Genomic DNA, 25,773 nt, shown 5'->3' with positions numbered 1-25,773 from the left:
ACCAGAAGGCACTGCAAGTCACCAAGGTAATTCTGTGCAGAGCTTGACTGTTTGATTAATAAATATTCAGAAGACCAAGCATTAATTCCCACAAACTGAGAACAAGAGAAACCACCACCAATGTCCTAGGTCCCTGCTCTTACGTGGAAATGATTAGGTGATATATCCTCAGATTTAGCAGTGTATCTAGATTGCAGCTTGGTTCTTGCTACATTGCAATAAAAATGCCAACATCAGATTTCATTGTACTAACCCACATGATCACACACTGCCCCATTAACTCATAGGTCCTAAAACTCCAAGACAGTTGCGTATTTGAAGGTATGGAGACCATATAAGAAACAGGCTGGTTTGCTTGTTGCCAGCTCCCTTTCATTTGAGAAGAGGTTGTGAAAAAATAAATTAAACTAAGGTTGTTTTGCACATTCACAAGGATAAAATACATGATCCTTTTCATTGCAATTGCACGCACGCTCTTCCTTTTGCTGTGTTACTTAAATTGGGCCCCAACCCACTATCAGTATAGTGGTTTGAAAACTGTAGAAAAACTCTGGATATCTGGAAGAGAGGAATAAACACGAGATTATTCCTGTCCTCTAAATGTAGTTTGCTACGTACAGGAATGCTGTTGGTACAGCCCCCGTCTTCTCTCTGTAGGCTCAGTTGCCCTCCTTTGTTCAGCCTTTCCCTACATCCCCCCTTTCCTAGCTTTCCAGGCACTTCCCTTACTACTCTTTAAACAACCTCTGCTGAGCCACTTTTTTCTGGCAGTGTCATGCTCCAAAACCTATGTAATTTATGGACTCGCTGGAGTTCTCCAGTGTGCTGACCACGCAACTTTCAGTGGTCCACGTTCCCTGTGGTTCTTCTTGTCAGCTGCCAGGATGAGAGGATTTGTGAATTCAGGGCACAGCAGCAAGGGATGGTGGTGCTAAGAGTACAAAATGGATATGGATCAGCAGGAGCAAAACGGAGGGATAAAATCTGGTGCCTCAGAGAAGCTCATCAGTGGAAATTCTGCTTGCCAGTAAAACTTGTGAGAACAGTTTAGCTCCACGTTAAACGCTGGCAGAGATGCACGAACCCTAAGATTTTATCTGTAAAAGTGGGATGCAATCCTGTGTCACAAGCTGGCTGCTTTTCAAGCCCATCTAAATGTGACATTGCTACAAAGCAGCAAGCCAGCACTGAAGGGTTTAGCTCTGTCTTATCTCAAGATCTGCAATGCTCATTTTCACACACGTTAGTTATTATATCAGAACCTGCAGTGGAAAATACCCATCTGTGAAATCACTCTGATTTCTCCTGTTTCTGGGATCACTCTATAGAAACAAGAGCTGAGTCAGGCTCTTGGCATCCTCACTTGCAAACTTTGGCTGCCACCTTTGGGCTCTGTTTTGGCTGGGGCATCAATTCTTGGAGGCCAGGCCCCTACTTCACCCTCCAGCTGTGAGGCTGCAGGGTACCAATGCTGTGTGTGTATCTACCAGCACAGAAGGGTACTCTGCTTCCCAGGATGCTCGCATGGAAAATTTCACCTGTGTTCATGAGATACAGTAAGATGGAGGATTGCATCTTCCACCCTAAATTGCCTTCTCTCTGGGGTGTTTTTCCTCACCAGTATAGCAGTCTAATCTGAGCTTCATCCCAGAGAGGTCTTTTTGAGAGTAAAAGCTGCTTCACAAGCACAGTTCTCTTATGACATTCATGAGGCATCAACCTGGCTCGCGGCATTAGACACAGGGTTGTACCATGCCTGGCACTGGAGAATCTCGAAGCTCTAAGGGTTCTCTGAGTGAAAAATGTATAAATACAGCTAAGGAAAACTATCCTTTTGCCTTCTGCTTTATAACCCAGAAATCCGCATAGCTATTGACTGCATTATAACATGAAAGGTAAATGAATAAAATTCATCTGTATGTTCTCCAGTCAGAATATTATAATATGGATATGTTGCCATCTTCTCACTTCCCAGGCATAAATGAATGAAAAAGAAACTCTCTCCTGAGCTAGTAAATTCTCCCCGACCAGTAATTTTTTCTCCTGTTCTAGTGAGTTTCTTGGGAATAGAGATTTATTATTATTATTATTATTATTATTATTATGGTAAACTGCTCCAGTAATGGTTTCAACAAAAGAAGTAAACCTTACATTGTATTCAGATAATGTTCTTAACTTCTCAACAAGATTTACTAAATTGCACCCTGGGAATTATGCAAATGAAACTTTTGGTCAAAATGTTACAGGATTGCTATAAAAAAAAATCTTTTTTAAAAATCTCATTAAAAGCACTAAAATAACATGTTCCAATATAAAAAGCGTGTGCTTTTGTGCGATGAATATCTCCCTGGTAGTAATACGTACTATGCTTCATTGTCAATGGTCTTTGCAACTTCCTGTGACAAATGCTACTCACGTGTTTTCTCTGAGCACTTCACATCCTTGTGTTCTTAATGGCGATGGAATTAAGCACAGGTAACAAGCAAACCGTTGTAGTACGCTGGCAGTTAACAACAAATAATGAGTCATTGCTGAATATTTGCAACGTATTTACCTATCTTTGTTTTGCTCAATGCAGTATAATCATCTCATGTATTTTTCTTAGCGTAATTGGGTAAGTTGTGTGGGTCTTGTGATATATTTCATCTCCTAGATCTGCAGTGATTTACATACAGACAGCTTAGACCCTATTAATGCTAATAAAGTGCTGCAAGGACATCCTATAGCATGCACTTTATTAAACTGTACATAGCTTTCTTAGAGAGCTTCTGTTTATCTCTCTTTCCTGAAAATAAAATATAGTGCCTTTAGCACTGAATATTTAAATCTAGCCTCCTTTTCCATGTTTCTGTCTCTCTCTATGCATTTCTAATGCTTCTATCACAATGGGATCTGGGTACTATATGCAACAGGAAATAGAGCGTAAAAATGTCCATGAAGAACTAACAGACCCTCCCCTTCCATGATTCAGGTTAAAATTACTTCCAGTTTAGTTCTGGGAGGGAGGCTGGTTTGCTGTTCAGTGCTTGTGCTCGAGTCGTAGCTGTAGTTGAGCCAGGTTGGAGTTGGAGTTGGGGGTGGAGGCTAGACCTGGGAAGACCATCCTGGCTTCAGGAGGAATGTGCAGATACCTTGGTCAGGTCAGGAAACATGCAGATACCTTGATACAGGCGCGTTGATGGAGACATGCACACAAGTATGTGTCCCGAGTTACCCTTTTCTGTTCTTTTCTCTTAATTTCTAATGTTGGAACCCCACACGGGCTCAAAGCTGGAGCATGGATGGGGCTTTCTACATTTTGTCTTACCTTGAGCCTAGCTGCAAACGCATACATAGTGGGTTAGAGCTTGAACTCCTGACTTGAGCTATTCATTTGCACAGACATTCACATAAATTCAATTTTCAGCCCTGCCTACCTGACAGGGTGAAAGCTGACTTTCTAAAAATGGGGACTATAGACTGCAGTTATTGAACTGAGGAGCCAGTTGCCATCATTAATACCACAGTTGTGCAAGCAAAGCTTAATTTTAATATACTCTTTTTCACCCACGGATTTGTTAATGAAAATTGGATTCTTGCCTGTCTACTTGCGTCTGTATTACAAATACCCATCAGGCACACAAAAACCCATATAAGCTTGTGTGCAACGTAAGGGCACATTCCCAGTGTCCCCAGTATCTCTTTTAAGTTCACGTCCAGTTTTTTCTTGGTACTAACAGCCTAAACAAGCAGTGAATCCTGTAGAGAAAAGACAGATGAAACTGTCTGTATTCCCTGACCTTCAGCTCCAGCAGTGTGGGTGCAGCACGGATCAATCCTGGCGGTGCCTAGCAATAACTGACATTATTAGCTGTTAACGGGAGCAGGCTGCTCAGTGGAGGCAGTGCAAAGAAACCAGCGTACAAGCTTGGTAATGATCTGGACAAAAACATCAGAGGAGATTCTTGGAGATGCTTGTTGGGGGAACTGGTGTGATTCTGCACCGACGCGTTCAGCATCTTGCCAGCCTCCCATGTCGGGAGAGGAGGAAATAACGATAAGTCGTATGTGGGAGGAGTGCAAGAGCAGCCCACGGCCCCGTCCCAACCCTTTGCTCCCGGGGAAGACACCTTTGCTCCCCAGACTGGGGCTGCTTTCAGGGGTGTGGGGGCCTCCTGCAACCTGCTGAGCCCACCTAGCAGCTGCCAGAGCAGAGATGTTAACGTGCCCTCAGCTACAAGATTTCTATTATCCGCCCACAACTTTGTTGTATTCATAGACCTGTTAGGGAAAAAAAATACACCACTTTTATGCTGCCAAGACAGTTTATGATGGTGGGGGGGGGTGGTAATTTATTTGTACCTTGCACTTTGTTTCAGGAATAGTCATGGTGTTGCAAGAATTTCTTTCAGCATTTGATCAGAAAATTAAATTTGGTTTTAAAGAGATAGTCAGGGTTGCTAGGACAACATATTAACCTCCCTTTTTTATTTTCTTGTCTCTGAATCCAAGGTTCCTGTAATTCATCAAGCTGTATTTGATTTGTCGTGTTTCTCAAGGCATGGGAGGGAAGGAGTTTCAAAAGCAATGTGCCAAATGCATTTTTCCTCAACAAATAGTCAAATGAAATGGTAACGTCCCACCCGGCATTCCCATCCTAGCCTCATCAAGCCAGCAGGGCTGGACAAAGCAGGAGTGAGCAGCTCTGCTCTCCAAATGTCATGGGAGTGGTTGTGTGCACGGTTACAGGGAACAAGAGTGTGATGGGGGAGACAGCAGAGAGCATTTTGGGAAGTGATTAATGGCTATGAGACGCCAGGTATAGCTGAACAATTTGGACACTTTCAGAAGCTTATGGTTTCAATGACAAGTAAATGGCATTTTTTCTGCATATAGATTCTTCTACATCTAAGGCAAAAAGTCAGAATTTCAATGATTCCTAGAGAATCATCATGAATAAAAGAGCAGAAAAATAACTGAAAATATGTGGAATACACTTCTACTGGCTTTTTTCCAAACCTTCGGCGTACAGCTCCCTTGTCAAAATTGACAGCAGTATTACATTTATGCAGCTTTCAGGCTCAGATCTTTAAAGTTGTTTAAACATCCATATGGCTTTTGTCCAAAACTTATTGATTGCTGTCTTTGTTGTTTCATCTAGATTCGTTCCGATAAGGACAAAGAGATCCATATCAGGTACAGCATCACTGGAGTGGGAGCCGACCAGCCGCCGATGGAAGTCTTCAGCATTGACCCTGTGTCTGGCAGGATGTATGTGACTCGCCCGATGGACAGAGAAGAAAGAGCTTCCTACCATGTAAGCGCGAGATGCCAAGAGAAAAAACGCATCTTGGGTTTTACCTAGATTCACAGAATTGCTGGGTTTGGGGAGTCTCATCTTGTTTAGGAACACACAGCTTTGAGAATATTGGGATCTGCGTGCAAAAGCAGAGCCCAGTTACCAGTTTGGACTGGCTCTCTGCATTAGCAAAGCTCTGAGGAGCTGATTGCAGAGGTGCACAAGGTTAACTAACACCACAAGTCTCAGTGCCATCTGTGCTGGAGCAATTGTGTATGTGTGTGGAGATGTTAGCTTTGTTTCTGCTTCCCTTCAGCGTAACCTGCCCTTGCTTTATCAGCCGCATCAATGCAAAGCAGCATTAAACCAATCTCCTTCTCCTTTACTGAAATAAGGTTACAGTCATTTGTATAAAGTGGTGAAACTTCATGCAGCTTATTAAATCCCTGCAAATTTGTCTGTGGAGCGAACCCCCCAAAACCATGAGAAACCAACCGCTACATTAGCGTGTCTTGGGAAACTACCAATTTAGGAATCATTACTGCAGTTAAACATTCAATAATTGGCATAGTCATTTTTCATTTTAAATCACTAGGAGATGTTCAGGAAGTATGATGGGGGTGTGTCAGATAGGTTTTTAAATATGCAGATAGGCTAATATTGAATATGAGGGAATTAATTAAGATTAATTACACTCAAAAGTGCTGCCTTACACTACCCTAGTTGATAAAATGCACTACCTGCAGAATACTTAGAGTGCAATTGGTCATTATGTATTGATATAAATCATAGCCCATATATTGCATGGCATAATTGCACAGCGCATCCAGTCTCACAAATTGCTTTAAAAGCAGTGTTGCACCTTGCATGATAGCCCCGCAAAATTTCAATCACTTCCTGCTTCTACGCCTTAGTTGTTTCCCAGAGTGGTTGTGAAAGGTTGTTTCATGGATTGCTTTGTATCAGCATTAGCCACATCTATTGGCATCGTAATAGCCGTTCCCAGGGATGCTGTAATGTCAGTGAAACGGTACGGGTCACTTCCAGTGACACCATATTCCTAACTGCTCCGTCGGAGATGCACATTCTGTCAGCTTTATCAGGTATCCAGTTAACCATGTTGACACAGCTTCTGGACTGGGGTGGAAGGATAAAGAAAATAGATCACCTCTTTAGTTGGGTGGAAAAAGAGATTTCCCCTGGGTAAAAGAGAATCTGAAGGAAAATTATTTTATCCTCTGTGAACAAGAACAATTATTTTGGTTTTTTGCGCCTGTGAAAATATGAAGAGAGATTGTTATGAAAAAGAAATATTTGAGATACTGTGTGTCATCTTATCATTGTTGATATTGTTTCGGCAGTGCCAGGTTATTATAACAGTGTAGTCGATAATACAATGCACAAGTTAACACTTTTGATGGAGCCGCTATGATGTCTAGTAATGGACATTCTCAGTCAAAAAAAATAAGATGAAAAAGATTTTGTCCCCTGTAATAACAAATCACGCAATGCCTTAATAACAAAGTTAATCTGCTGGTTACGGGAAATTCAGTAGACTGAATTCTCACCTTAGCAAAGGCAACTGGTAAGTCTGCCTCGTGCACGCTGCAGGATTCCCAGCCTTTTTTGTTCCTTACAAAAACCTTGAACTGGCAATTCCAGGCACAAGAAAGCATATTCACACTCTGAAGGTTACAGGAATTTATAGTTTATGGAGAGTGAATAGCTGATAAATACATTGTGAGACCTTATAGACAAGAATAGTGAGTGATAGAAAATCTTTGTTAGCAGAGCAGTAGAAGGTGATGGAGATCATTTTAGTCATGGCTGTAAACAACCTTTAGATCCTTTAGCCTCAGGAGCAATTGATTGATGATTTACTGAATCATCAATTGTTCGTTTAATAATCCTTTACAAAGCATGTATAAATACACCATCTCCAAAGCAATGACCCAAGCACTAGTGAAGAAACTTACAGTAGGAGTGGATGATCCTTGAAGCTGGAAAAAATAAGCCAGCCTCCAGAAAGAAGATACAGTCCCAAGTCTTGGCTGTTGCAAGTTTCAGAGAAGTTGGTTAATAAATGTCACTTCAAATAGCCAAGCCCTTAACTGAAAGGCAGACAGACTTGAAGCTAGGCTCATACCGATAAAACAGCGACTTAGGTGTAGGCTTGGATCCTGACTGTAAAGCTTGGCCATCTCTAAGTTGGTTTGACATCTGCTGTGGAGATTTTGTTAGCTTGGTTAGTAGCTCTGGACCTAACCCTCGAGTGGTGAAGGCTGGCAGCAGAGCTCCGGGCACTGCCCCTGGTCCGCAGCAGCACAGGGGCTGGCGGCTCAGGCTGCAGATGGGGGTATTTATACAACCTCAGGTTTTTTTGCAGTCCTAAACAGAATGAAGCCTGTTCAGCATCTCTGTCACTGCTGAGTGTTGTCCTCATTGCTTTCATTCCCAGGTAATCTAGAATCTAATTATAAAAATAATAATAATAATTTGCAAGTGTTTGTGAGGCTACATATGAAGAGTTCTGTTTCATTAACTCCTACATTCTCAACACATATTTTCTTATGCATAATTATCTGCATTGCTTCAGGACTACCATTTTAAAAATACGAGTGTTTTAACTCTCCCCACGTTTAGCAAGCCATTTGTCTGATGAAACCTAACCTTTTCCCTAGGGAGAAATGGATGTTTTCTAATTAGTTCAGTTCTCTAGCAGAACTTCCCCATACGTTTTCATGAACTTTTAGGGAGGATCATTCTGAGTTTGATGTATGCAGAGACATATATTCCTCTGGGACTTGCTTTGTCTGCCCAGGTGCAGTGTGCGCTAGCAGCCCTGCATTAACTTCACCAGCACAATTGGCAGGGGCAGAGATCGCGAGTTCAGCCGCATTTTGGCCTCATCTGTTTTCTCGTCTGCACTAGAAACCAGAGTGCAAACTCTCCGGGGACCTTGCAGACATCCCAGATGCAGTGTCAGCTGCAAATATGATCAGGAAAAAATGAGAAGGGCTTTGCAGCCACTTAACCAGCACCACGTTGTGCTGCAGAAGCGCGTGTTGTGCCGAGCGGTTTGCTGGGAGCTGCGTGTGCAGGAACACAGCCTCGGGGCGCGCTCCCAGCACAAGCGCCAGCTCACCCCGTCTCGCTGCGGCAGGCACGGCTTGTTATTGCTTCTCCTGCTCTAGTCAGCCCTTCATGTTTATTGCATGCCAAGTAAGTTTCGGCAGGTAGTAATATTTAATATGCATGAGCTCTCTTGGCCTTATTTAGCTGAGTTCCCAAAGCCCTGTTTGTACTGGTGACTGAATTAGTGACTCCGAATGTCTTTTCTGATCCACACACGGGTTTCATATCAAGCTGCATTTAGGCCTGGCAAGTGCTAGGGATAGCAAACTGGCAGGTTAGTTTTCCAAAGATGTTTTGCAAGCTTTGTTTTTAAAAGCCATCAACATCAACGTGTCATTAAGCAGTCATTGCTTATGGTACCCAAGTAATGTACATTATGGGGGAGCTCTAAAGCAAGTCCTAATCCAATCCCAGACACATGTATGCCTTCAGCATCAGACTAATGAAATATTGTCTCAGAAATGGCTGGAGCAGGACAGGTTAGTTATAGTCTGAGAAAGTTATTTCCAGTGCAAGGAGACAAAAAAGATCTCTCAAAATTCAGGGATACAAGAGCTAATTCCAGTATTTTTAACCAAGTTCTAGTGAGTAATGCCAGCCATTTGTGTCACAATGTCCTAATTTGCACTTTTAATCACAATTAAGAGCACACAAATTAGGCATGACATTGTATGCTTATTGCTTAGAGTCCCTGTCACTGATTGATAATATATATTTGTATTAGTAGTATTAGTGCATAAGTAATATTCATATTTAGCACAATTCACTGTGTTGACTTTGACTAACTACCTTCAGATACCACCAGCCTCCAGTGTAATCAATAATCATGATACTGAATCATTTGTATGCCAACAGCTACATTTACGTGGGAAACTGTCAGTAGAAAAACCTCAGAGACCTGTGGTAGCTGCTGCTGAATATGATAGCAACAATTGTCATACCTTTAAACAATGTTTGTTAAAGAATATTGAGCCTGCTCTTTGGCTGGTGTACAGCGTACACCGACTAAGGATTAGTTGGCTATACCTGTATTAATTTTTAAGAATCCTCTGCATGGTGTTTCACTTATTATTTATTCCTTCTCTACTCCTGTCATGTTCTTCCTCTTAGGGACAGTGTAAATATTTCAAGCTAACTTTATAAGTGTTTCTTAGCTGTATCTCCAGCTACCCATCGGCTTCCCTGTGAACACTTGTGCACACCTGTGTGTGGTGTGTGTCCTCTGGTCCAGGCTGTGCTCACTGGCTTTTTCAGAGCTGTTTTTTCCAGCTCCAAGTAATGTCTGTGTCTGACTGAGCAGAGCCATCACCTTTTGTGCCTTACCCACTGTCACAAACTATGGAGAAGCACTCGCGTGCACCTGCTTTTCATGCCTCCCGTCCTACCTCCAAAGCACCGACTTGGGTACAGGTAGGAGCAGACTGCAGCCTGCTCTGCTGAGCACCCTGTTAGGCTCGTGCCTTGCACAAATGAGCCCTATCTTAGCATCTAAAGAATGACTCCAAAAAGAAGAGCGTTGTCCGGATTGAGGATGCAAGATGAATACAGAGAGCAGGGCCTGAGGACAGGGGAGATGAATTAAGGAAGGGGAATGTAGTATCTGATCTGCCTTGGAGGTACAGCTTGTTTCTCAGTGGGCAGATTGCTGAGTTGGAGTCCATCTCCCTTTGCTCCCTCCTCTGGGAGGGGTCTCTAATTAGGAATGGTCTCTAATGAGGAAGACCTCCTGCTGAGCACAGCTTATATTCCACTCTCTGGCTCAAGCACCACATTTCCCTCTGCTGCAGTTGGCACTGACCGCAGAAGAGTAACGTGTGAAATGATACTGAGACATTACCACAAAGATTTGTTAAAGAATATTCATAGAGAAAATTCACGCAAGCAAGCGCAAGAGGGAAAAAAAAAAAAAAAAAAGGAGGAAAAGTTCATTGAAATGAGGCAAAAAAGGAGCAGGAAGAAGGCACAGGGTCTGCTGCACTGGGGTGGGGAGCGAGATGAGTGCCATGCTCCTGGCTGCCCAAATGCCATGAATTAGGACACTGGTGCCCAGGTCACCACTCACCATCCTGCCTCCCATAGCACAGCCAGGTGCTGGTGCTGGCTCAGTGCAGGTGGGGGAGATTCCTGCAGCCTTGCTCGCTGAAATTTTTCTTTCCTTGAGCGCAGGCAGTAAGTACCCTGTTCGTGGCAACGTGTGCTAAGTGTAATAAGCAGATAGATGTGCATTGCTGAGAAATTCCTTACTCCTGGAGGTTTCAAACAAAAGCTGTCAAATGTAATTAAAAATTTGCAGGGGGAGAGTCAGATCTTAGGGGAAAGATATCAGCCTTGCTCTCTGCTTTATCTCTGAATGGAGCCATTTCCGCTCCTGGAAATACAGCAAGAGGCAGCCCAGTGCTGCCTCAGTTTGAAGATAATAACTTTAATTTTAGCTCCGAATTACTTTTTTTCAAAGGCAATCTGACCTCTGACTTGTAAAGTTATTGAATTGCTACATCTGACATGATGAAGGATAGCTCAACAGGTGGGAGTCAAAGCAGTTTATATTCCGGCAAGAAATGCAGATATTAAGAGCATTACAAATCAAGAAATACAAATGGTACATCCTGTATTGAAAATGAAGCCAGACTTCTTCAGTCTTTAAAGAAAAAGTGCTTCTTAACTTCCTTTAAAAAATGTTCTTCGTTCAGCCTGTTTCACGTGGCAGTTTGTTCTCTTTGCTTGATTAAATGTTAATCCAGCCCATCATAACAGCGTGCAGTTCCTTTTGTTAAGCTCTGGACTTCTGAATGCCATACATGAAGGAGAAAGTTGAATCAATCACGGGCACAGGGAAGTGGAAGCCGGGAACCAGTGCTAATACAATTAGCACATTTATTCGTCACGCATCAGAGGAGCTGGAGACCTCCGTGGCACAGGAGCTCCCACGCCAGCAGCATCCCGATGGCCCGGGCTGGTGCTGGCAGGGACCAGCGCCCTCACTGCTCAGCAGCCACAGGCTGCTGGCTATCGCCACGCTCACAGGGCTTGGAGCACGCAGGTGTTTAAGGTCCCCTGTCCCTGCCCGCTATCCAAGCGAAGAGGGGCGACTAACAACATCTGCAGCACCCCTGCCAAGGCAGATGTCCCTCCGCTGCCCACCCAAAGCCAGGGGCCACGGAGCTCTTTCTTCGCTTGTCTTCTTTTTCGTGAAGCCGGCAGCGACGTTCAGTGCTCACACCATTTAGAGTAGCCATCTGTTCCCTTGAATGAGGAAGCTATCCATTTTTTTCACCTGATTACCGATTGTTCCAGTCTAATGTTGATTGCTTTGTTTTATTAATTACTCATTTTGACATGCTGTAGCTGTCCCTTTTGTTCAGAAAACAGATGCTCTTGTTTTCCAGCATTATTACTGATGGTTATTGCTAATAAGATAAAGCTGCAGTTCCACTTTAGCTGGGGACTTAACACTGTGGCTCTGGTTACTGTAATGCTTCATCGTTGATACTTTAGTTAAGCCGGAGAAAATATTTCATTCTTAGTGCCACAGGGGCTCCCGTCATTTGAGGGAAAGGGACTGGTTTTATATCTTTCGGTGCATAAAGTGATGGGGTTGGTTGCTGTTGCTGAGACTAGAGACTGTGATTAAACAAAGAATAAACAATACTAATGCCATTCTGAAATCTCTTCGTTTATTAATCCCTGTTATTGTGGATATGAAAGGCTGCAGGTCCCCATAAGAAACCTCTCAAGTCAATCTCATTTCCTCACTGTGTTTGGAACTAAACAAAATTTGCTCTTCAGTTTGTCAGACAAGGTTCACCATGTCTTAAAATTAAAACAGAGTGATCTATTAGCAGTGAAGGGATAGCATCACTGCACCAGACTTAACGTGTTTCCACTGACAATATTTTAAAATATTATTTCAATATTATGTTAAGCCTTGAAAAACTGTAGAGTGTAAAGTTCAGATGGAAACCACGTCAGTGCTTTCTGCTGGAATTAGATACCCTCTTAGTTCAATTTTGAGAAAGTACTTATGAAGTGAAGTCAATTCTTACGAAGCATGGTTTCTCATTCTGCAACAAATCCAATTGCTGATATTATGCTTTCATTGTGCTTATTCCCAGCTCCGGGCTCATGCAGTGGATATGAATGGAAACAAAGTGGAGAATCCTATTGACCTTTACATCTATGTGATTGATATGAATGACAACAGACCGGAGTTTATAAACCAAGTCTATAATGGATCTGTTGATGAAGGCTCTAAACCAGGTACGGTTGAAAAAAGTCTTAAAGTTATCACAAGCTTTCAAACATTAATCTGACTTGGTGGCTTTGCCTGCTCTTGAAGTAGAGGGAACACAAAAGAGAGGTTTTCTGTTGCTTGCTCCTTTGTTGAAGACTGATGGAGATGAGAATGATTTAGCTGGTATCTCTTTCTCCTGATGCAGAGAAAGTGCAAACTTGGGTTAGAGGGAACCTGGATCCTGGTAGCCCCTTTCTAGATGTGGACTTTGCGAAAGCATCAGTTGTGTAGAGTAATGCTTGGTATTGCCTCTCCCATATGCTTGTTGCAGGTGCATATTCTAACTACAAAGAACAGAAAGCAAACCCAGCTGTGACCATTCACTGACCCTGTGCCCAAAATGCTGAATATCTGACTCCTTGGTATTTAATTTAGTCATTTACAAACTCTGTATCTGACACCCAGAGCCTTCAGTACAGTCTGCGTCCCAGGGTGTAAAGGAATTACTGTCTTATTTGGGCGTGATGCAGAACTATTGAAGTGGGAATGTTCCCAGTGAAATTGCTGGGTCATCCTCCATTCCTATGGATTTTTCTTACAGAGGGTAAAATGTAGAAAAAATCTGAGGCAGATTTTCAGAAAAATTATGAGTGAAGCGTTAGTGAGGATGTAAGCTATACACAGAATGCGAGTGATGATTTTTACATGAATATGTTTATATCTTTGGAAAAACACAGTTGTAAGGGACTTTAATGTCTTCTTTTCAACTGTATTGTTGATTTGTTATTTAAGTGCAGCAGAGCTGAACAGTTACCAATATGGCAACCAGGGTGGTTTTAGCTTGTTGCTGAACATAACTGCTCTGAATGCATTCATTACTTAAGCTGAAATTTTATTTTGAAAACTGTCACCGGTACTTCAGTACATCTCCTGAAATCCGCGTGAGATTTTTCCAAGATAAACTGATCCTCAGCAGAGGGATTAGATGCCACGTGACTTTGTTTTGTGGCAGCAAACATCTGTCATGGCTTCTCCACTGCCTGAGGTGTCATTGAAAAGTCTCCAGTGGCCACTATTTTTAACAAGGTGAATTGCAGCCGTGATTGATTGTCTTTCAGCATTGTGAGGAATAGGCTGTTGTGGTGACACGTACTGGGGACAGCGTGTGGCATTATTTTTGAGGAAAGAATATATGTACAGCTTCCTTCCTGATATGCTTTGGGTGGTGACATGCCAGGCTTCAAAGTGCTGCTCCAAATCGTGTCTGCAGAGGTGATGTGGGAAGTCTCTGAGCTGCTCGTTCAGATGGCAGCGTCCAGGAGGACTTTTCCTTCTTTCACTTGAAGGCCACTTTGCAGCGTACCAAGGTTGGAAGATTAATACATTTCCATAGCAAATCAAATTTCTTACATCTTATTCTAGGACAAATCAATATTCAAAGTGTTCCCAGATGTTTTAACTAGCTCTGCTCATTTGTGTGAAAGAAGCAGTAAATTGCATCCTCTTGTTTGAAATCCAGATAAGCCTTTGAGCTATTAAATCAGAATAGGATACCTTTGCCTACAAAATGGTTGTGCCTCTGCTTCCAGCAGTGATTTTTGGTATTCTGTATCCTAGGCTGGTGTGTCTGCCTTTAAGGCAGGTAGGTAGAAAGCAATCTGGTTTTATTCAAAAGCAATTACATTTGTCTTTGATGTATTTGTTTTTTTCTCCCCTTTCCTGTTTAATCGGTATTCTTTTAAAGGTTTATATTAGTATTGAATTTCTGTTCCTTGCTTTTGTAGAACCACCTGGGAATTTGGGAATCTGAGGCTTTCATTCCATGTACTTGGCAATAAACATGATGTTATGTCTTTGAGAGAAATGATAGAGAGGTTATATACTTACTGTGAAAGTCTGCGCACTCCTCATTTACCTCAAAGTTACGTATCCCTGTTCTGCGTAGACGCAAATCTAGACGGTGTATTTAGCTAAGCATAGATCTTGCAGAGATTCAGAAGCTTCTTTATAGTTCAAGATGATTCAGAGTATTGTAATAACCAAGGAGTCTTTGCAAAAGGAAAAATAGGCAGCCAGAATTCAACATTATTTGCGGCAATGGTCAACAAATGAAAGACATTGTATAATCTTAGAGGTGGCAGCAAAATGTGTTCAATATTGATTCAAAATTAAGTTACATATGCACCTATAAATATATATGCATACGTGTGCATATCCATGTAGGAAGTAGAGATTTGCTTCAAGCAAACTAAAAAATCTTATTATGTGATACAGGAGTTCAGCATTCATTTTCTACTATTCATTGGCATTGAAGTATGCCTGAGGACTGAAAATGCTTCCCTGGACATCCTGTGCAATTGTTATTTCTCACATCTTCCATATGCCCCTTTATAATGGCTGTGACTGAAAGTGCAGTATTCCTCGATTAGCATAGTATCTGCAAAGTTCTTCATGATTTTGTACACCTTTTTTGAGAAAAGTAACTGGAGTGTTAGTATCCCAGATAAATGCTGGCTCTGAGGGCAGCTAGTATGAGCAGCCAATGTCTGTTTGAAGTCAGTAGGAATTTTGCCCAGATTTTAAAAAAAGGAGAAGGGACATATGGAGCTCGAACTCTACCCATGGAAATTTCCCAGAGCAAGACCATCAAAAATATGCTGTTGAGCAGGGCGCAGTGACCTTGAGCTGTAAAGAAAGCCCCTGCAAGGCTGATTTGCAGGATCAATAGAGCCCATTGCATTCAAAGGGAATAAGAAAGGCTCTGCTGTGCTGTCAGCTCTCACCCTGAAGTACAGGGCAAAGCAAAGGCATCTGGTGCAGGGGCTCCGCGCAGGACGGTACCTCCAGAGGATGCTCAGCCGGGTCCCCTCATAGAAGCTGGGATGCAGCAAGCTGGAGGAGGGTGCCCTGCCAAGGTGGTCCTGCAGGATAGCTGGATGTCATGCCTGACCATTGCAGGGGTGGGAGGGTGGCCAAATAAGATGTGACCTACTGCATTGAATAAGGCAAAAGGAGATAACCAGGAAAATGGGAATGCAGGCAGGATTGTGTACTCCAGCCTCCGGTGTGCTGTGGTACTGCTGGGCACGTTACCTCCCATGGCAGCTTTGCTTCAGGCATACAAATAACCTTCAAAGGGGACTGTCCAAGAGCTGGAAGAGTTGGCAGCAGTGTGAAGAGACGTACTGGAGATGGTCACTGGGGTTTAAGTGACCCGGCTTCCCAGACCGCAGGGCACTCAGACGCCTGAGCTTCCAGGAGCGCGCTCTCTGCGGTGTGCAAGTCACCTTGAAGCAACCCTTGACAGGAATAGAAGAGAAATCATCGAGTACTATTAATTATAATAGGTTGTTGGTGCTGGTTAAAGATTATAATAATTGAAATAGTGTTTTGCACCAGAGCGTAGTGTTCTTGAAATCAGGAATACATGAAGTTTTCTATAGCGTGAACACGTGTACATCCACGTGTACGTGGCCCGTGTACATCCTTAAATGTGTGCTGGCTCTTACACTGAATTGCATTTCATTTTCATTTTCTGACACTCTCTGGAAAGCATTTTAATACATTTCTAGTTTATCTAGCCTAAGGTCACGCAGCTGGACAATTTAAATGTGTACATGCAGGCTCTTCCAAAAATGCAGAACAGGAATAGCGATGCAGGATTCTCTTTTCCTCAGGACCATATTTCTTCCTTTGTCTCTTTCCCCCACAAGTTGTTTTGATTTAACAAGCCACTGTTTGAAAGTGTATCTTAAAAGGCCTTGTTTTACTCATATTGAATAATGTTCTGCCTCTTTGAACTTTGCCTCTATATGAAGAACACAGACAAGTTTTAAAAATGCAGCTGCAAGCTAGAGCTGAAATTCCCCTGGTCCCTCTGGCAGCCTTAATCAGCAAAGTTCTCCTGGAGCTGCCCAAGTTGCCTTTCAAGCGCTGATAAAGCAGGACGGGTTGCACAGCTCTGTGGCTCAGGATTCTGTTGCCCTTTCAAAGCCTGTGGCTCTGCACAGGTTTGGGGTGTTTTTTTCCCCCTCTGTAAAACCCCAATTACTGCCTGCCAGGAGCCCCACCACTGCGCTGGCACAGCTGAGCTTGCGGCATCCCAGGGGCATCCCAGGGGAGGGGAGTGCTGCTTCAAATGAAATTCTACAGTTTCAAAAAATAAAAATAAAAATCAGGCTGTATAAGATAAAATGAAAATGCTTAACTGTAAAAGGAAAAAAGGAATTTAATCACAAAACAAAATGTGATGGAGAAAAATTACTTGGTCGCTGCAGAAGCTCGGTTTTGATGTAACCGATGCAAAAAGTACCTTGCAGTGGGATGGGGATGTCTTACTTAACTGAAGCGTTCAGTTCTGAAAAGGTCAATGTGAAATGCTCTGCGGTGACTCAAGTGCTTTGCTCAGGGTTGTATCTATTTTGTTTTAACAGAAAGATTGTCAAAAATTAACACATCTCTCCAAAACAATTTGTTCCTGTCAGACTGGCCTTTTCCGTTCTCATTCATCCTTTCCAGTTCACTAACCCTCTGGATGCATCTTGGTCCCTTTCAAGTCAATAAAGCAAAAGTCCAAGTGGCTTCTTTTAAACTCGGGTTTCGGCTAGCTCGCTCTTTCTTGCGGTGTTGTTAATTCCAGGATGGTTTATCCTGGTCACCCTCCCTACAAGTGGTGTGAAAGATTGCTAAGTACAGACAGCCCTCCAAAATAAAGGAAAATCAGTATTTCTCACATGAAAAATGCTGTAATTCAAAATTTCCCCGTCTGCTCCTGATTTCATGGAACTCTGATAGAATAATTGTTGATAGCATGCCACGTGAAAAATGAAATATCTGGGAGCCAAATCTATATGTGGCAAATTGAGTTAAAGAAATCTCATAAAAATAAGCAGTATATTAAAAAAACAAGGATTTAAAAAGCCAATTATTCTATTAGTGTCCCAGTTTGTTTATTTTATATCTATGCTAGCAGAGATTCCCTTAGAGATTAACACCATGGACTAATGCACAGATGGGGCCAGAAACTTGAAAGTCATCTGAATATTAAGAATTTAAATCTTTAGCCTCAGTGATTTGAGCAGAAAGCCAATTATGAGGCTGAATTAGTTTTCAAATTAAACTGCAATTTAAGGCATGTGAAATTAATCTTTTAAGGCCTATAGTTGCATGTGTATATATATGTATTCATGTGAACAATCTGGATTCTGCGTTTCGAGCTCCTTCCTCTTTTCTATCCTGGTAGTACAATTAGTGACGAGGTGTTTGGTGCCCTGCAGGTTGTTCTTACAGTGGAAAAACAGAGCGGGTGTTACTGACTGGAACAGGAGAAAAGGAAAGTGGCAGTGCCCGAAATCTGGAATCACCAAAGAGAAGCAGCTTCATTTTTGAAAATGAATGGGGCACTGGGTACAAACCCCTTTCTCCCATTATGAATCATTGCAAAATGCAGTTCTGCTGCTCATAATTAAAATGTTTAATATTCTTTTACCAGCATGGAGGTAAATTTGGTACTCTTCATTAAGGAAAACTCTGGCTGACCAGAGCACCCACAGAGGTTTGTAGACCTCAGCTAGCTCAGGCTGCTCGCGATGGGCATTGCACAGGGGAGTCTGGGGCCTGTGCCGGGTGCATTTTCCTGCTGATACCACTGAAAGCCAGAAATAATGCAAATTCGATGCGTTTCAGAGAAACCGAGTAAAGATAAAATCTTCACGTGCCAGAATAAGCTTCAAAATTTTTTTCCAGTCTTCCCAGAGCTCTTCACAGCTCGGGTGCATTACTTCTAGGCCCATGAGAAGCCTGAACATGCGCCCCAATGCAGCCCTATCATGTTCTTCTTGGTAGATGCTAGTCTGGTCCTTGCACTTCATGTGCTGTTAAAAATGCCTTTGTCCAGCCCGACTCTATTCTCTCACACATTACACACAGACTTGGGATACACAATATTCTTTTTAAGTTCTTTTGCTCAGACAAGCACAATTTTAAGAAATTGTTTTTCTGCACACATATCATAGTGCTTTCCATTTTATTTCGAGGTGAGTGGTTATGAAATCCGTGCTCTTCTTAATTTCCTTTTCAGAAGCATCTAGTCCCAATGGCAAGGAAGTGAATTACAGGACTGTAAGTGAGAAAAAAAAAAATGCAAATCCCGACTGGTGTTTTTTTTCCTCCAGAAAAAAAATGGCCAGGTTGATATAAAGAAAAACAATGTGGAAATCATGTTCTGAGACCATTCTTGAAGTGAGTTATGACTCTGCAGTAGTCCTCTCTCCACTACATTTTAACCAGCAGTTACAAACAATCTAGTAATATATATGTACTATATATATTTATATTTACATCTATTATTACATTATATTACATGTGTTGCTACAAAACAACTGTTCTAAAGATGCACTTAATACAAGGGAAAAGGAACAAAAAATTGTAGATGATAAGGAATTACATGGGTGATGCTATTTAGCCCACCTGTAATAATACCAAAATGTAGTTCCAGTGTTTTAGGTGTTCAGGTGTTCGCATGTGTAGGTGTACACAGACATGTACACGACTGCCTTTTTTGCCTTTCGCACAGTGAACACAAGTCTAGCCTCCACCAGCCAGCGAACATTTACCACAGCTGTGGTCCGATGGCTGAATCCACAAAATCAGTGAACTTTTGTTCTTTTGTTCCTCATCTCCTATTGCTACCACATTTTAAAAGACAACGCATGTAGTGTTCTGGATGGGTTTGGAAGGAGACGGAGCTGATCTCGCTGTTTTCCCAGAGACCTCCTGCGATGCCGCCAGCGTCTCACCGTGACGCAGGGAGGGGAGGCAGCAGCGCTCCAGCAGCGCGTCCTCTGCCTCCTGCTCTCACGCTGAGCCAAGCCGAGCGCTGCTTACTGTAAATCCCAAATACTTGATTGCACTAGCAGTCTACAGATGTCCATCAAGATTTCCTGCTGTGCACTGGAAACGCTGAGAAGCTGTTGCGAATCTGCATGGCTCTTACTCTCAGTCAAAATTCAAGGGTTGTATTCTAGCCTTGTGTTAAGCCCCAGGTTTTGCTCAGCCTGGTCACATATGCCTGGTTTCGCTGGTCGCATATGCCTTCAGCTACGCACAAAACCCAGCCGTACTTCTAAGCACAGTTTGGTGGTGGTGTTCAGGATATCTCATCCTAAGTCATGGTTTCTCCATTTTTTGAATTCGCCTATGGGAATGGAGAGGTCTCATCTGCAGGAACTCAGCCGAGCCGAGGCTCATCGATTTATGCAATCAGAACTGTTTGCTCGGAGGCTCAGTGTGCTTTTGCCCATCTTGAAGTTTTGCTTCTGTTATTTCTCTGTGGTGCTGGAGGTCTCAGCAGGCTGCAGACTGCTGTACAGGTGTTATTTTCAAATCTGGCCCTGCCCACATGTGCATAGTATTTGGTGCATCGCTTCATTTCCTCTCCTGAGATACTTGTTTTATTTTTAATGATAAGAAGGCATTATTTCAGTTCCGGGTGACAGCAGCTGCTTCATCTTGCTCAGTCATCTCTCCAGACCCACTTGCTCTCTTTATTCTCATTAGGCTGACTCTTGCATTGTTTGAGGCTGAGGATCTGATGTCTCCACTAATTAGGAAGTGGCATCCTTTATGAATTAGGTTAGCTGCTTGAAAGGTCAAAATTTGCCAGTGATTACAAAAATAATGGGGAAAGAGAATGACAGCAGCTATCAGTTATGACTGAAGGAATATCATTTAGAAGGAAAGTGCTGTTTCTATTTAGTTTTCTATCCAGAGCGTGTGGGATGCAGTTTAATTTAAGTATATTTGCAATTTATTACATCTGCAGTAGAGTTTCAGGCACTTGTCATCTTGATGTCTTGCACACGTTCCTATTTACTTATACGACTCCACTGAACACCTTTGGTGAGTCTGCTCCTTGTTTTTCCCTTGAAATCTTTAACAATGAATATGTGAAAGTGCTTCAAATCACCCATTGAATAGATTTTTTTTTCACTTGAGGATGCAGGTTTATTTGCTGAGCCATTTTAGTCTTTGATGCTACAGCAGTTCTCCAAATAGTGCTCTAACATCCATACCTACTGCAAGGTAAATTCTGCCATGAGCAGCTCTGTGCTGTACCACTTAGACTGCTACTGCTACCCGAGTTAGGGCAAGTAAAATTATCTTCGGGACCGCTCTGCACATCACAACCTGCACGCCTGGAACCAGTCTCTGGCCTCCATTCACTTGGAATGGAAGAATCTTGTTAGTTTTAAGTATCAGTTAAAAAGACAAATACCACAAGCACACTTCTTCATGCTCATTAGAAAGAAAATAGCATTGTTTGTAGAAAAATTGTATTTAAGTAATTATGGGTATAGTTGTACTTTGAGGACTTGTTCAGGATCCCATTGTACTTATCGTAATCTGATTTTGACACTTTGCTTTTATAGCGTGCTGTCTTTCTGTTCCTGAAACCCTGCTGCAATGCATGAAATCACTTAATGGGCAAAGTGTTCCTGTTGTGAGTAGGGCTGTGAGATCTTGTCCTCTGTGGGGAAGAAAGCCAATATCAGGAAACTCTTCTGCACTGAAAATTTTATTTTTAGGAAGTGTTGTAAATTTTACACTACTTTTCAGTATTTAATCTTCCCCTCAACAATTATTGTCTTCTCTCTATCCAGCATCGGATGCAGAGTATTCACTAAGTGAGCTTCTCGACTTGGAAAAAAAAAATTAGGAGGAAGGGGAGGTTTCCATTAGTACAAAGCCATTATTAACTTGGGTTAATGAAGATCTAATGTAATATGGCCATCACCACATGTCTGCACATAATGATTCAATCCTTTTCTATGGGGGAATGATTAAATTAAGTATCTTGTAGGTCAGAATTAGACTGAGAAGGTTAACCAACCTTTAATGATTCTGCAACCATTTACCAGCCATTAAAAAACATAAATTGTAAGATAAAGCTCAATAGAGAATCAGCGTTATCAGTAAAAAAAAAATAAAAAAAAAATTAAGTTTTAGCTTTTTTGTTTATATCACAGGAGTAGACAGAGAGGATTGTGTATTTTTATAGTAATATGTGGTATAAAGGGCAAAGTGAAAGGTTTTTTTGTCTTTTTTTATTTGTATTCCTGATAAGTGCCCATTAGTTCTTTCTTTTTACATGCATTAAATCTAACTAATGGATATCAAACCAGCTTAGAAAAATGGTAATTATAAAGCAGTTGTAACAAAGACTTTGGGAGTACAACTGTGCTGAGATATTGTTTGTATGCCTTAAAACCATGACAGCCCAGTCTTTACAGAGAAATGCAGTTGCATAGACGGGAGAGTGGAGATTGCAGACAATATGATGGGAATCAGCAGTCTTTGGCATGCTTTGGGAGCATCTGAGCTAGAAAGAATCACCCTGATTCTCAGATTCCAGAGCAATTTTCAGGAGACATTTGTTTATGACTGTATGTTTATCTGCTCGTATATATACAGGGAAGCTATCTTCCTTGTTTTGCTCCTTTTTTACTTTACAAACATACACAGATCGAATGAGATATAGTGAACATCAAATCTTTTTGCAGTCTTTTACAAACAGATGCAATTAATTTTAAAATCAATAAAACTGAATATACAGGTAAAAAATGATCTCCCTTTGCTTCTGTCTCCCCAGTTTCTGTAACGTATTATTCTACCCATCCTGCAGAATGCTTGATTAATCTAATGGGAATATTTTCCATTAGGGGTGCTTTCAAGCATCTTTCTTTTTTCTTGTCTATTGTCAGATTGAAACAAAAATATCTCATTTGACAAAATAATATCTCAGAGATGGCGGTCTCTGGGAAATAAAAGGAAATGCATTGTGAAGTTCAGTTTCTTGGGGTCTTGCCTTTTACTGATAGACTTCCTTCATCGTGCCATACATTAATTTTAACTCAGGTGATATATGAACTTGGCACATTAGTTAATGAAAAGCTAATGCACAGTAATCTTGTCATCACTAGCTGTGCATGATAATTCAATCTGCTTCTTAGAAGAGCTGTTCAACATGCAACAAATGTGATTTAATATTGACATGATGTACTAGGTTAGGTATTTCATTTAACATACCATGTGCCTGATTTGATGAGAAATGTTTTTCTTTCAACAGGTTATCTACCTGAGTTAGCAGGCCAGGTGTGTAGGTTAATACAGTTATATCAAACAGCGTCTGGACTGGGTTTTCATTATTTGATACACAGCACAGACTTGGGCAAAATTCAGAGTTTTGGCACTTCATGCATTCATTTTATGTTGTCAGCATGCTTGTAAGCAAGTCCTTCAGAGCAGAAAATAAAGCTAATGCTTCTTTCACACACCAAAAGCATGAAGACCCTCTTGTTGTGTTTGTACACCTCTCTTTTATCTCCATCACCGGTGGCCAGGTCTGACCCAAAACTAGCACACTTTTAGGATTTTTTCACTTGAATCCTAACAATACCAGTCTCAGCCCTCAAGTGTGTAAGAAATGTACAGTCTGCCAGTATATGTTTGCCTAATTTGTGTAGTAACGGGCTAGATATGAGGATGTATTTCCTTTATTTTAATATAAAGTATATGAAGATATACCCCCATGCATACAACATAGAAACATGACATTATTTAACTGTATAGTAGGTAAATCATCACCAACCACCTTCCTATAGTGGGAGACTTTCTATAGCACCCAGAAGATGTTAGGCTCTGTAGCAGCATATATCCACAGCACTCTACTGCAGTTCTTGTGCCCAGATATATGTTTATGTCATTCACCGCAGCACACCGGTATCTCGAGGATATGTCTTGCTTAAAGACAGAGTAAATGTACAGAAAACTGAGCGGAACATTGACGGTGAGTGCAGGTTAGAGCAACGGATCCCCTGGGAGCAGTCCTTGGGAATGGCTCTCAGCAGGGGAACAGGAGGTGCCATCAGGCTGCTGCCCTTGAGTCAGCATTGCCGAGTGGGAAATATGGGAACGGACATATCAGCTCTTCCCAGCCACCATCCGGACTGCAGAAACGAAGAAATAATTTGCAGCTGGTTTCCAGCAGACTGTGGTCAGACAAACAGCCCCAGGGAGCAGCGGAGAGCCGGGGAAGGAAGCGGCTGCTGGATTTCCACCGTGCGCTGCAGAGTGCTGCAGCCACACAGGGCCCTTTGCAGAGGATGCTTTATTAAGTTACAAGTTGGTAATTAGTGCCAAGTTCCTCTCTTTATTTTCTCTGCGGTTGGGTTTCATGAGGGAAATTAAAGATATGAGGTGGATAGGGAGCAGATTGCCCCTTGAAATACAGCTCCCTGGTGTCAGTTCGTGATGTTAGAGACATTTGTCCAGTCCCATCTCCCTTACGGGGACGTAGGTCAAATGCTGCCAAAATAGTTGTTTCTTTTAGAGCAGATGTGCTCAGTCCAGTGGTCAAAATACAACATGGCAGAAAAGAAGCAAGAAGATGAGGGTGAGAGTAAAGGACACCTGCTGTACACGTGTCCCCCATCCACGACAGAGCTCCTGTCAGGTCACCCCCATGCCCACCACAGCTGCAACCTCTTGCCAGGTTGGGAACCCCCCATCTCCTATGGTGCAGCCTGAGAGACCCTGAACAAGGAGGGACCAGGACTGCAGGAGCCCCAGTAACTTTTCTTTCTGAGCTTTTTCTTGCACTTAAAATGAATCACAAAATACCACCTGTTATTTGGAGTATGTCCTAAGATTGCACGTGTCCTAAAATAGATTCTGTTTTCCTCTTCCACTTCTGTTTTCATTAGCCCCAGGTTTTGACATTCTGTTCAGAGATATTTTCAGTATAGAATGCATTAAGATAACATAGATTTCAAATCAAACATCTCCTCATTCAGCATATTTCCTATTTAAATTTCTCCTGTACGTTTCCCCTGTACCTATCTAAGGAATGGCTTCTTTATTTGTATCAGTTGTCTCATGATAACTGGTTTTGCAAAAGAGAAAAAAAAATGCTTGAAGAGAAAGGATAAAATCCATTGCCTGTGCAACCTTGTTTCAATTCTGTGCTCTTTCTTCTTCCTGAAGTTTATTGATTGGAAAAACGTTAAGGTTGTTGAATAGTTAGTTTTCATTTCACAAATGTGAATCAGGATTAGCACGGAATGATAGGAATGTATTCATCATTAGAATTTGCCTTACACATTCATTTATTTTTTAATCTATAATTCTTATTGAACTAAGAAAACTCACAGGGGTATGTATCACCGCAGAGAACAAAAAGAGCCTGAGAGAGCCAGATGGAAGGAGTTCAGGAAAGCATTTTCCACATTGCAAAAATACGAACTTAGGATGCCACTAATACTGAAAAATGTTTTTTTCCCAAAGTTGGGGAAGATACTGGGGGCATTGCCTGCATGCTGAGTGTCTTCGGGACACTTGAGTAGGCTGCAATTTTGGGCATGCTGCAGCTGTTGATAGAGCTGCCCATTTAGAGCAAGGGGTAGCTCTTTAATTCTCCTGCAAACAAATGCAAGCCCTCTGGTTCTCTGTGCCTTCTCTGAACTGGAAGCTGGTTAACTTTGTGATCAAGCTGGGAATCTGGGCATATTAGGTCAGACATGATGCAATACTGATGTAGCCACATGGCCTCAAGTTTGCCAGCGGCTCTCATGTAACCAAGTGGGCAGAACGAGCTCAGCTCTTTTTTTTGCAAAACAACACATGGCTGTGTCTTGAGCCCAGGTTCTTGTTGGGACCACTCTGCATCATTGTGTTCAGAGTTCCCAAATGAGCAGTGTACAAGCGGTACTTTCCATTGATGCTGTTGGGTTCTGATGGTTGTTAAGCAAGGTTATGTCTGGTTTCACTGTCTCTTTGCCTCCCACTCCTCCTTTTCAAGTCTCATATCATTAGATTCATACACTGTTGCAGATTGCTTTTTGCAAGCAATATGTGTCTGCCCTTTCAGTCTTTCTCTCCTACCAGTATAACAAGTGTAAAGCTGGGCCCTATGAGCTCAGGGGGGTCACAGGACCAAGCATCTGCAGGAGTCCATCCAATCAAGTAACATCTTTTACCCTCATAATGATAATTTCCCACTTTAGCAGAACACCCTGCTGCCAAACTCCAGTGATAATGAGCCTGTCAGTGCATCAGTGCGCTCCCAACAGTA

At 42.1% G+C, this 25,773-nt stretch overlaps 1 protein-coding gene across 8 annotated transcripts in view; it reads left to right on the top strand.

Annotated features, from left to right (window-relative positions):
* Nucleotides 1-25,773, top strand: part of CDH4 (cadherin 4) — a 673,189-nt gene that overhangs the window by 569,594 nt on the left and 77,822 nt on the right. For all 8 annotated transcript variants that reach the window (XM_080557562.1, XM_080557563.1, XM_080557565.1 and 5 more), the window contains 2 exons: nucleotides 5,141-5,296; nucleotides 12,526-12,670. In XM_080557562.1, the coding sequence (XP_080413688.1) occupies nucleotides 5,141-5,296; nucleotides 12,526-12,670 (301 nt within the window). The remainder of the gene's footprint in view (nucleotides 1-5,140; nucleotides 5,297-12,525; nucleotides 12,671-25,773) is intronic.

This window comes from Anser brachyrhynchus (genome assembly GCF_964034855.1).
Source record: "Anser brachyrhynchus genome assembly, chromosome: 16".
NCBI lineage: Eukaryota > Metazoa > Chordata > Aves > Anseriformes > Anatidae > Anser > Anser brachyrhynchus.
Note: the sequence above shows the minus strand (reverse complement) of the source record. Positions and strands in the feature narration are given on the sequence as shown.